Source organism: Zosterops lateralis (genome assembly GCF_965231275.1).
Source record: "Zosterops lateralis genome assembly, chromosome: 3".
Classification (NCBI taxonomy): Eukaryota; Metazoa; Chordata; class Aves; order Passeriformes; family Zosteropidae; genus Zosterops; species Zosterops lateralis.
The window spans coordinates 63116001-63128717 of record NC_139764.1 but is presented as its reverse complement, the minus strand read 5'-3'; the positions used below and the strand labels follow the sequence as shown (position 1 = coordinate 63128717).

The following is a 12717-nucleotide window of genomic DNA, read 5'->3' as shown; positions in this document are numbered from 1 at the left end:
GCTGCATTTGTGTTAAGGTAATTACTACAAAAAGAACAGTGGAGTGAGTTCTGTATTAACCATGAATGTGTGCCAAAAGCTGGAAATACTAAATAATCCAAATTTTGGTTTCCTTTGGTAAGTCTGCATAGAAAAGCAGCAGCAGTGGGCAGTGTGGGCTCTGAATTATTTCACTGATTTAGCTGAGGATTTAGCAGAGAGTGGACAGAAGCACTGTGGAAGTCACCCTGAGGTTCAGCCTCAGAGATGCACTTGGCAGAGCCTGGGCTCCAGCATTGCATCTGGGTTGCAGTGCAATGTGCCCTTACAGATTGTGCTGCAGCCTGCCAAAACAAAGGCAAGCAGGTTTTGGAGTCCTTGCACTGCCAAGACAGTGCTGTTCGCTCCAAATGGCAAAATGTCAATGTCAAGAAAGTTCCCAGGCAATTCAATGCCCCAAAATGTTTCTTTTTTTATGTGAAAAGAATCTGTCTTCCACAGTGCAAGGCTTCAAACCTAACTGTGATCTTCTTACCCCTCTCTTAGTCCATGATTATGAACAGATTTTCAGATATCTCAGATCTGACACCCCTGTGCTTTACCATTGAACAGGATTTCAGCTGAAGGGTTGTGTGTGGGGACATTTGTTCCATCTGAAACAATTGTTTCCATTGCAAGGCAAACAAATGTGAGATTTTCTTGTAACCTTTGAAATGATAGATCATCACATCACCTGAAGCTGGATATGTTCCGGTATTAGGCTGTAAAATGTGATCATGGGGACGTATTTCCAAACTCTAAGAGACATTTCCAAGTAATTCTTATTGGGACAGATAATAGTACTTCCTAATTCTACAGAGTATCATGGTGGAGACTTGTAAAACTTTCCCTTTTGCATGTAGTTAATGCCATAGGAAAACCAAGTCCTATGCTTAATATGGCTGCAAAACCATTCTTCCCTTGTTACTGATGTACACATTTTAGTTTTCCAAACTGGGTTTTAAAATTGTCGGGCTTCTCGCAAATACTGGGTTTTTTTAAGTGGAGAAATACTTCTTCTTCCTTCCTTCAAAACCATAATGTTTGAAAAATTACAAAGCCTGTGCTGGAAGATAATGGGAAAATGCAAGATCAGGCAAGCTGGACCCTGTGATCTCGTGATTTTGGCAGCTTCAACAGGGAATGATAGCTTTGTATTCTGGCAGTTATAATTCAAGAGCTTATTCCTGGCATAATTCTGCTTTCCGAAGGAGCAATTTTTTCAGGACCAACATATACGACATCCAAAATGTCCTCAATGTTTGAACATTGACACAAATAGTCACACTGACAGATTTTTTTGCTTTCCTCCAGAATAATCAGTGTTTTACAGACAGTAGCAGGAGCCCTGTGTGTGCTCTGCTCACTGTCTATACCACAGTCATGAAGACAGTGAAATGCTATGGTTTGTATATTACGATTTATCCATTCTCAAGAAGAGCACACAGTCTGTGAGGCACAAAGTTCCAATTCTCCCTTACTGTGATGAGAAAAGGCAACCTGAAAACTACCTTCAGAAAACGTGAGGTTTCTTTCTGCCATATGGCTTGTACAAGTGTAAAAACAAGAGGGTGGGGGGGAAAGTCAAAACTAACAAGCCAACAGCCACTACCAAAGGAAGGAGAGGAAACAGAGCAAAGCAGTTGTCTCCGTCTGCAGCTGGAAGAAGGGGAATGGAAGGTGTGCATTGTAGTGTACTAGCTCTTTTTGTCAAACAGGAGGCAGTGTGGGCTGCTATTAACTGCTCCAGAGCAAAAACCAGGATGGGTGTGTTTAGCTTCTCACTTCAAAGCTCCCTGCTGAGTGTATTTCCACAAAGATCGTCTTACTTCTCTTCTCTGGAGAGACCTGGGTGAAAAACAGTAGGGAAGAGCTGTGAAAAATAAGCAGTAATATCTAGGTTGTGTTGAAGAGTGTAACTTTCATTATGTCAAAAATAAACTGTAAAGAGGACCTTTATCTAGGAATAGCTCCATACTCATTACTGAACTTCTCCCCTTCAGAGAGCAAAAAGTCCTTATCCATGCTACTGAGCCCAGAAATAGCTCTTGGGAATTACATGAGCTGAAATCCGAGTGAGCCTGGTACAACCCAAAGTGTGAAACTTCGTGGAGAACTGTCTGACCAGGAGCACTCCTAGAGAAGCTCTTAACAAGTCCATGGAGCAACTAATACTCCATGACATGAGCAAGGACAAGACCAATTCCTAATGACATTTGAACTCCATGTGTGAGGAGCTTAACAAAGAGAAATGAATTGATCTCTGTTCTACAGACAAGGCATTTTTCAAGGAGTGTTTAACCAGGGTGTAGGCAAAGCTAAACTAGTTTTGTTCCAATTGCATAGATTGTTCAAAAATCACCAAGAACATTTCTCAGTAATTCTGATTCTCTGTACTCTGCTTTATTTTTTGAAGTTTCCTGGAAAGAGTTTCCTGGAATGTGAGATCATTTCTTCATTTCTCCCGTGGGAGACACACGCACACATGCACACACAAATAATAGTAAAAAAATATGCGATGTGTATCTCCTGTGGAAACAAACACGCTGCTCCCGGTGTGTACTTTCATGTGTGCACGTAAAGGAAATTGACCTCAGTAAGCAAGGCTGTGTTCACAAAAAACAAGTTAGAGAGGGCTTGGGAGGGCTTCCTCTCCCGAGTGGTGGCTGGGAGACAGCAGAGCCAGCACACAGAAGGTCCACGCTGGTTACCCATTATTGCCTTTCCCTGCAGTGACACTCCCGGGGCACACCAGGGACCCAACTTGTAGCATCTGTCCCCGGCCAGCCCAGGTGCCCCAGTGACCGGGGGCTTGGGGCGGCTGCTCACTGCCCGTGTATTTATTTTGTTACATCAGCAAGAGTGTGGGCTCCCCTGCTCTGGCTTTCCGCGGGCTGTTTTTTTGCTGTGCCTTCAATCCTCCTCCTCCCCCAGCTCTCTGCTCCCCGCCCGCAGAGCGCCCCTCCTCCCGGGCTGCCTCCCCTCCCTCTCCCCTCCTCTCGCACAGTCAGAGCCTTGAAAACTTGTTAAAAGCTCTCCCAGTGTTCCAACTTAGAAAAAACTTTTTACGAGGTATCAGCACTTTTCTTTCATTAGCGGGGAAGGAAGGATGAAAAATACAAAACAGCAGTAGACTTTTAAAGTTTAAATAGGCAGGTCTGAGTGCCTGAACGTGCTCTTCCATTTTAGTTTAACCCTCCAAAGAAGTGCTCTGATCCATTTTCACTGCTGATCACCGAGGGTAAGTTGCAAGTTTTCCTTTTTAATTATTTTGTGTATCCTTTTTCTTCTTCTTCTTCTTCTTTTTTGAAAACACTTCTTTTTTCTTCTTTTCCCCCCACCCTAAGAGTTCTCTGTTACTGCGTGGAGGGTTGAACTTGTTTAAAAACACACATCTCCAAACAGCGTAGATTCTCTTAAAACGCTAAGTTCCAACTTGAAGGAATTCTTTGCTTTCTTTTGTCACATTTCTATACATTTCCAGAAGTGCTACACTTTTACAACTTGTAACCTCGTCCAGCCGAGCTGCGGCGGAGTTGTGAGCGCCGGGCTGAGCTGCAGATTTGTTGTTGCAACAAGCGATTTCTGCCTTTCACTGCCCTGGGGCTAACTCAGCTCCTTTAAAGAAAAAGCCGAGGTGCGCTTCGCTCTCCTCTGCTGAACCAAAATTGCATCAGAAGTCACTAACAGGGAGACCTTGCCTTGAATGTGCCTCATCCCTTCCCCACACACGTTTTGCTTTCATATGGAAATCCTGATTGATGCCTGATAGTTTGAGCAGAGCAAGCTCCTTAATTAGATGCCTTGTTAAATGCTGCAGCCACTGAAGTGGTGACTTTCACGTGGTCTTCCTGATAAGTTTTTTTTTCCCTTTTTCTTTTAAAATAGATGTGATAAAATCCAGACACGGGTTATGGATTTTTAACCTGGTTTGTGTATAGTTACTCTGTTTTAGCAACCTCAGTGAGGGATTTTAGAGAAGGAATGTGGGATATCATGATATGCCTTACCACGTTGGCAATGTCTGTGAAAGTCTTGGGTAGATATAAATGAAAGTTTCTAGGAAGGACTGTAGATTCCCTGTATAATACCTCAAAGACTTAATTGTTAAAATGAAGAGGAAAAAATACTTGAGCAGCATCTCTTGGAGAACTAAAAACCTTTTCATGTTGTGAGACTTGGAGTGATTCCTTGTAGCAATTGTTGCCTGCTGCTCACCAGTAGTTAAAAAGCAGCATGAAGGAGAAAAAAGAGCCTTCAGCTGAAAGACAGATGAAGCAGAGAGAGTCTATTTTATCGAATAACACACAAACAAGAATATTGTGTGCTTATATTTGTCCTCATAGCTTGCCTTGAGATAACCAGCAAGCCTCATGAAGCAGCATATTTCCTCTGAGGATTTTCTTTTTGTTTTTGTGCGTGATACTTGTGACGAAAACCCTGGTAATGAACACTAAATGGGATATGAACACCTTTTGCCTGACGTCCCTGTGTGTGTGTGCACGCAGAGGGAGCAAGTTAAAGGACTTGGGGGAAGCTTTCATCCTGCCATTTTTAACATCTGGACAGCACACTACGCGGCAGAATTTAAGCCTCCAGTCTTTGGGATGTTTACTGAAGTGTTTCCTTCAGAAACTTCAAAGCCAAACACTGGCGCTGGCCCACGATACCTAACAAGCATTGAAATGGGAGAAAGGCAAGGAGCAGGCTGGGATCAGGAGAGGGAAGAGAGGGATGGACACAAGGGATTTGATTTGCGACATAAAGCTGAATGCTTATGCACACAGGAGCGCAGACAGATTCAACACTCCAAAGTTATCTCAGCTCTCATATTATGCAAGGCCAAGAGATTAATTTTATTTGTCTTTGCAATGAACCAGGGCCAAGGACTCCTGTGGGTATGGGGAAGGTTAGAGGACATTGAGCAAGGCATCTGTTTCATTATATACATTGCTCTCTTTCCCCCAATCTCTGGTATCTCCTTCCCATGTTACTCACTGAATTTGTCTCATGTAGAGGCACCTGAGCTGTTCTTTGTGCCATTTATGTATTTAGACTTCCAGATTTCAAGATCCTCAAGCAGGAGCATCAGAGGTCCTGAGGCCCCCCTCAGGGAATTCAGCGTTCCTTTCCTTAATTCCAAAGTGAGTCAGGAGAGGGATGAAATTGGCCATTAACCGAGAGGATAGACCTGACTTGTACAAGTTGCTGACTTGTTCCTGACTTGTACAAAATTGCTTTTGCAAGTATGCTTTAAAATTAAATTAGGTGTGGATGGTACAAGATGGGAGAGGCAGTGGCTATGGAGTAGATCTGGTAGTGTCTGAACACCAGCAGTACTGGCAGACAAAGGAAAAAACACAGTTGTGACTCTTTAAATTCTAGCTACTGCAACCATTTTGTGAGTAGCCTTTATCCAGTGGATTAAATGAGATGAAGCTCATCTGCAGACCTATATATGAACTACACCTTCCCAAGGGAGTGTCTGCAAGGCATTTGCTTTTTTTTGTAAGATTTTGGAAAGCTAGTCCTCCCTGTTCCAACAGATCCAAACCCAATAAGTTTTACATCTCAGCTGCTTTCTCTGTGATGCATGTTACTTTTGGGAAATGCTCAAGCTGATTTATGTTCAGGGTCCAGAGCCTTCTCTTTTGTTGTCTAGGTGTGTGTGAGCACAAATAAAAAGATAGAAAAATTTGAAAAACCAAAGATTTGGCTAGTTTCCCAATTGCTTCAGCTTATAATCCCATTTTAGAGCCCCCTCTGATCCTTGTTGCTCTTCCATCCACTATCATGTGACCTTCTAACACTGTAGTCAGACCTAGGACATTGCCACAGCTCTAAGTTTGCATTATTCTTCTTGGAAAATATGAAGCAGATGACATGATGAATACCGTCCATAAAAAATAGTTCTAGAATTTCTTAATTGTGGCTTACAAATCAAATGTCTTATATATGTGGTCATCCTAAACCCATGCAGATGAATGCTGTCAGATCTCCTGCTGCTCTATGGATTTTTTTTCCCCTGCCTTTACCCACACACAGTAGGACCTGGAAGAAATCCATCTTTTAAAGACTGCTATATTTTAGTGCTAGGCCAGCATTAGTCTGCCTCAGAGAAGGTTATGATCCTGTAAAGTAATAATCAGTAGGAACTCATGAAATGCACGTACTCATCATCAGCTATATCCTTAAACTCCTGAAGTACTGAATTTATTTCAATCAAATAGGCCAGCCTGTGTCGTTCAGTGGACTCATTTAAGGTATTTGGAAGTGTTCAAACAAGCTAAAGTCCAGAACACTAAAGAGCTGTCTTTAAAGGTTGTCTGCCAACCATTTCAAACTACTTACAAAGCTAGGATACTTAAGTACTTGTTTGATACAAAACCTCTTTTTATACCTGGTAAACAGATTTGTAATCAGTTAATAAAACTGGTCTTCAGTGCCCTGAAAGTAAACAAGTTAGATCCGATGAATGAATTTTCTCTACAACAAAGCAAACTACTGTGTTTCATAAAGCAATGGAATCCACTTAAGAAAAGGAATAATATATTTGTGTCACCACAAGGTTATCTGATTAACAGTACAATGTTTTGAATTGACGTGGGGTTTTTTATCACTGGCAAAGGCTAGCATGTAACTGATCTCTTTTTTTAAAAAGTTGCTTTTCAGAACTATGTATGAGTAATTCAAGCATGGAATGTTTCCTCCTGGACTTTATATTGCCAGCGGACACAAATGAAACTTAGCAATTTCGCATGCTGAAGCAAATTAAAAAATAGGTAGTAAATTCTCCAAATATTGCAGGTGTGGGATTAAGTAGGTCAAAACTGAAGTAAATCATATGACATTAATGAACCAGAGAAGAGTATAATTAGAAAACAAACAACACATAACTGCCTAGAAATAACATATCCTCTGTTTTCTTAATCAGGCTTTCAATCTGAAATAACATTTAGACAGTAAAAAAGTATGTTGAGTCTGAGGAAAGTCTGTTAACCCAATAGTTTCTAGTCACTGGAAAGCTGACTAATTAAATCAAGAAGCTGTTACTTGAAAAAAGGCTTCTTCTGTCTACTTGAACTTCTAGGACATGGAACAAATAGCTTGCCTTTAAAACAAACTTCACGTGTTGTATAGTTACAGGCTGTTCTCTGTTTTAACAATTCCTGCCCGAGGAGGAACGTGGTCACATTTCATTCCAGCCTTTCCAGGGACCTCCGCACTTCTCTGCCTGACTCCTTCTCTGCTGCTCCAGCCCAAAAAGAAAAACTCACTTTTTCTGGGAAGGATGAAAGCTGAGGATGACTGAGGGGATGTGTCAGAGACAAACGTGCTCTATGTGCTCCTCCCAGCAAAGGCTTCCAGTTTTAAAAGTTTGAAGTAGGCCTGTTCTTTTGATGGGGCTTCATTCATGAGAAGAGCTAATTACATGAGGAAGGGTCAACAGGCTGCAGTGGCTGAACTTCAGAGCCAGCTGTTTAGGCAGATGGAGGAAATTGCCCTGGGATATTTTGCAGGGGTTCAAAGATAATTGGCATCTCGTAGCTATCAGAGCAGTACTTTAAACACTTGTCCCCCATTACTCTCACAGACTCGGTGACAGGAATGGTGTGTTTTTATTTGGCATCTATTGTTATGTTTGAGTTTGCCAGATTTATAATCTCGTGTTCCTAGTGACTCACTGCTTCTTGAAAGCAAATCTCCTTGGTGCTAAAATTTCCCATTTTATGAATTATCCAAAAAGCGTGTATTCTATAAATGACCTTCACTAGGGAATATATCCATGATGCAGTGGAGAGGAAATCATTTGGACATTATCAGAACTGTTAATACCAGGAAGGGATTACTCAGCATCCATGGAACAAATATCTATGCCCAGCAGCGTTCACATTAAAATGGAAACTTCATGATTTTTTTTCCTTTTAAGTTCCTGATTTAATGTGATTTCATGATTTTCATTTTGGATAAAGTTAAAATGTAAGTTTTTATAAGATTGCCATTCTCCAATTGATAAAAATCTATAGTGAAATTTGTTTTTCCTAGGAATCTGAAACATCAAGCAAACTATTTAGTTTCTTTTATGTCATCCTGTGTATTTCCAGATTTGCTGAGAAGCTGCCTGTGTCCCAGAAACGTGCACTTTAAAACTCAAGTCAGGAAAGACACTTTAAACTTGCAGTGTTCAACACTTGGAATGCAAACAGCAAGCTAGGAGTCGCCTTACAAACAGAACTTATTTACCTTTTTCTTCTTGCTAAATCTTTCCCTTTCAAAACAAAGAAGGAATTTAAATACAAAAAGATGCAAATACAAACCTGAAACTCCAATGAATTAAGCAAATCACAGATAAACAGGAAACCAGTTCCTCCAATATGGTAACAGGATCTTAGCTGTGTTTCATGTATTTACTACTTTTTGTTCCTTCATAAAACTATGGATAAAGAACACTTTCTTTACATATGTGATGCAAGTACTAATGTATAAGCTTAATTTAAATAGCAAACATTTTTCTGAAGTGGAGTAGAAACTTGGCATCAGTAGGAACTATACTCTTAAATGTATTACATGCTATGAAGTGATAGGCAGGAGCTCAGTTTAATATTACTGTGTAGGAAAAACCATGTGTAGGTAGAATTCTACTTATGCAACCCTAATATTAACTTAAGGTAACCTATTGTATTTAGGTTATAATGTGGTTTGCTTTTTTAGTATCTGAAAGAGTGAACATAAAAATTACATTGAATGATCAATCAACACTGCAACTGATAAATCATTCATATATTCCTAGCATGTTTAGGCAGTGCTACTACTTAGTTCCACACCCTGCTTCAGCTGTGTGTCACAGCTGTTTTTCACCTGAGGCAGGGGTAGGTCATTGAACTGAGGCTGCCATCAAGGAATCTGAGTCAACCAGAGTGGTCATTGAGGGTTATCATGGACTTCCGGAAAACTAGAATGAAATTAGGAACTTTTTCGATTGTGCTCTGAGACATCATATGTTACTTTCTCTTTTCAGTTTCCCTGACTTCCCACTTCACCTGCAGGCTAACTAAAACTCCAGTTTATCTTCAGATTGTGTAAAATACATTAATTACAACAAAGCTGACACCACTGCTCTGTTAGCGTTGTTCAGTGATTTATTGTATCAAAGGTATTAAAGTCCTGACTTTATTTTTTTTTTATTTTGTGTCCTTGTTTAGCTAGCATCCTGTGAAGATGGGTGATTGGAGTGCCTTGGGAAAACTTCTTGACAAAGTTCAAGCCTATTCTACTGCAGGAGGGAAAGTGTGGCTGTCTGTCCTCTTCATTTTCCGAATCTTGCTATTGGGAACAGCAGTTGAATCTGCCTGGGGAGATGAACAGTCTGCATTTCGGTGTAACACTCAACAGCCTGGTTGTGAGAACGTCTGCTATGACAAGTCCTTTCCCATCTCCCATGTACGCTTTTGGGTTCTGCAGATCATATTTGTGTCTGTACCTACCCTTTTGTACCTGGCACATGTGTTCTATGTAATGAGGAAAGAAGAGAAGCTGAACAAAAGAGAAGAAGAGCTTAAGGTAGTCGCAAATGATGGTGTGAACGTGGATATGCATCTCAAGCAAATAGAAATTAAGAAATTCAAGTATGGGATTGAAGAGCATGGCAAAGTGAAGATGCGTGGGGGACTGCTCCGTACTTATATCATCAGCATCCTCTTTAAATCTGTCTTTGAGGTGGCTTTCTTGCTGATACAGTGGTACATTTACGGGTTTAGCCTGAATGCCATCTACACCTGTGAGCGAGATCCATGCCCGCACAGAGTGGACTGTTTCCTCTCCCGTCCAACTGAGAAAACCATCTTCATCCTCTTCATGCTGGTGGTGTCCTTGGTGTCTCTTGCCTTGAACATCATTGAGCTTTTTTATGTGTTCTTCAAGGGTGTCAAGGATCGTGTGAAAGGGAAAACTGACCCCTACTCCCACAGCGGTGCCATGAGCCCCTCCAAGGACTGTGGCTCCCCCAAATATGCTTATTACAATGGCTGCTCGTCACCGACCGCCCCCTTGTCTCCCATGTCTCCCCCAGGGTACAAGCTTGTTACTGGAGACAGGAACAATTCCTCCTGTCGTAACTACAATAAGCAAGCCAGTGAGCAAAACTGGGCCAACTACAGCGCGGAGCAGAACAGAATGGGGCAGGCTGGCAGCACCATCTCCAACTCACACGCCCAGCCCTTCGACTTCTCCGATGAGCACCAGAACACGAAAAAGCTGGCATCAGGACATGAGCTGCAGCCCCTCACCATTGTGGACCAGAGGCCTCCCAGCAGAGCCAGCAGCCGAGCCAGCAGCAGGCCTCGACCTGATGACCTGGAGATCTAAGCTTCTTGATGCAGTACTTGCTCAACTATGAAACGACGTGCATTGGAAGATGCCGTCAGTGCTGATCTTGTTCCAGTGGAGGTGGTACTTAACAGTCTCAAGCAGGAGATTTTAACAATCATAAAAAGAAAAAAGCAAAACAAACAAGCAAACAAACTTTTAAAATACTTGCTGGTTCTTTGGGGGGTGTGGGGTTGGTGTGGGGTGGTACAGTACACATTGATATTTAATGTAGCTGGTTTAAAGAATTTAAATACTAAAAAAAAAAAAGGAAAAAAGATAGGTAGTACTAAGGTAAAGGGCTGTTTTTCTAGAAAGGCTGTAAATATCTGAGTGTATGTGTATGTGTGTACTATCATGTTTGTTTCTAAAGAATCTTCTGTAATACTAAAACCCAATAATAACTGAACTCACATTTGTCAGGGTGAAGTGCTACCTGAAGATGAAAATATTTTTCCTATTCAACATGCAAAAAAGTCCAGGATTGCCTCTGACCATTTCCCTGTCAAGAACATTCCACTCTTAGAAAGTGCACTTTGAAGGTAAACTTTCCTACATGGTCCTCCAGGTTGTTGGAAGGCTCCTGTGAGGACAATTTACAGTCTTTGAGTCATTCAATTCAAATTTCAGGCATGGCCCACCAAGAAATACTTTGGTCACCTGCTCTTCCAGCCCTTCATGCAGGTGTATTTTGTGATGTGCGTAAATGGGATGGCTCCACACACGTGGAAACAGCAATGACACAGTCTTGCCCACAGCAATACTTGTGTCCTGCTACTTATGTAGAGTCTCTTTATTATTCTACAAAACACAGTTTGCTGCCACTTGCAGATTTAAGCATCAAGACAAGCAAGCAACTGCCTTTAGTGAATTTTATTAGTACACCTTTATGTGTACTAAGGGTGTACGTATGTGTGTGGATCTGGAGGTAAAGGTATACACAAAACACCCTCAGAAGCATAGGCTGAGAAATAAGCGCACACAGGTTACTTGCAGTTGACACTTTCTCATGGATGTTGTGAAGATGTGGGCCACTATGGTGTTTACATTCTCTGGTTCCTTCAATGTAAGTGAAGCACACGTTGTTATATTTTTTTAATTCTATAAAATATTTTCCATGTATCCTTAATGGATACTCTTTTTAAAAAAAGAAAAAAAAATCTAAAGGGCCTAATCCTGGATGTCTTGCTCTGGAAAATCTCTCTTTAAAGTTGTTGGGAGTTTTGCCTCAACAAATCTGCAGGATCAAGCCCAAGATGTAGCGAATCATGTTCTTGCTGGCATGAATGATTTTCTTTTGTAGAAGTTAGGGGTGGAAAAGACCCATTAGGTCATCTAGCCAATCTCCCTGATAGGTAATAATGATGCTTGAATGATAGAAGATGTAGTACTGTAAGCAAGCTTTAGTCTTTTACGTGAGAACCTTAGAAGAAGTGCTTTGTGCTGGATTAATAATAAAATATGCCTAAATGGCTTTTGCAGTAACTGGTATTTTTCTTGTTCTAAATATTCACATTTACTGAACTGCAATGTCCACTGAGTTTGACAGTTAGGTCTTTCTAGATAGCTCTAGCAACTTTAGTGTTTACAGTTAGATTATGTTTGAAATGCAAGTGAAGTTGAAAGGATTTTTAAAGAGTACAATTCTAGCTAATTTATTTGAAATATATGCTAAAGAAATCTACCAGTTTCTTCAAACGCATAGTCTCTTAGCTGAACACAGATTGACCAAGGAAATACATAGCTTGGTTTCATTTTGCAGCAACACAGATAAATTGTTTCATTTAATACATTATATTAATTTGTTTGACATTCCATGTTAAACTACTGTTGTCTTCAACTTCATTGCATGTATGCAACCATAGTTTGTCAGATCATGTTGTCTGGAGAACATTAGTCAATAAAGTTTTAATTTAGTATAAATATACTTTCTAATTGTCTTTCACTGTTTCATATGTCCATATATATCTTTACTCCACACTCATTCCTCCCTTGTTCATTTTTCCCCAGTCACTCTGCATTTCAGAAGCATCTTTTATTTAATCCATCTGGATTTGCTTTGAACTGAAATTCCAGAAGGCCACATTCAGACACTCTCACAACTGGAAAAACAAGCATTGTCTCTGCCACTCCTGAAACAAAGTAATGTTCAGCATGAACAATCTTGCCAGGAGTCTCAGAAAATGTATATTTATTTGCAAACTATTATTAAAATGACAGTACTAAAAAATTGTCACATAAATTTTCAAAAAAAATATTAATATATGGCCTAGATTTAACATTATTAAATCATTGCATCTTGTTTACGTTTCCCCATGTCATCAGGTTGCTCAA

General features: G+C 40.6%; 1 protein-coding gene across 1 annotated transcript; it reads left to right on the top strand.

Moving 5' to 3' along the window:
* The first annotated feature begins 2845 nt into the window (after window positions 1–2845).
* GJA1 (gap junction protein alpha 1) lies at window positions 2846–12294 on the top strand. Its single transcript, XM_083857841.1, has 2 exons — window positions 2846–3259; window positions 9222–12294. The coding sequence occupies exon 2, from the start codon at window positions 9238–9240 to the stop codon at window positions 10381–10383; it is 1146 nt and encodes a 381-aa protein (XP_083713967.1). The 5' UTR covers window positions 2846–3259; window positions 9222–9237; the 3' UTR covers window positions 10384–12294.
* Window positions 12295–12717: the final 423 nt, after the last annotated feature.

Bases quoted from the DNA above. Each gene is read 5' to 3' on its own strand.
- GJA1 (XM_083857841.1), top strand. From the start codon at position 9,238: ATGGGTGATTGGAGTGCCTTGGGAAAACTTCTTGACAAAGTTCAAGCC.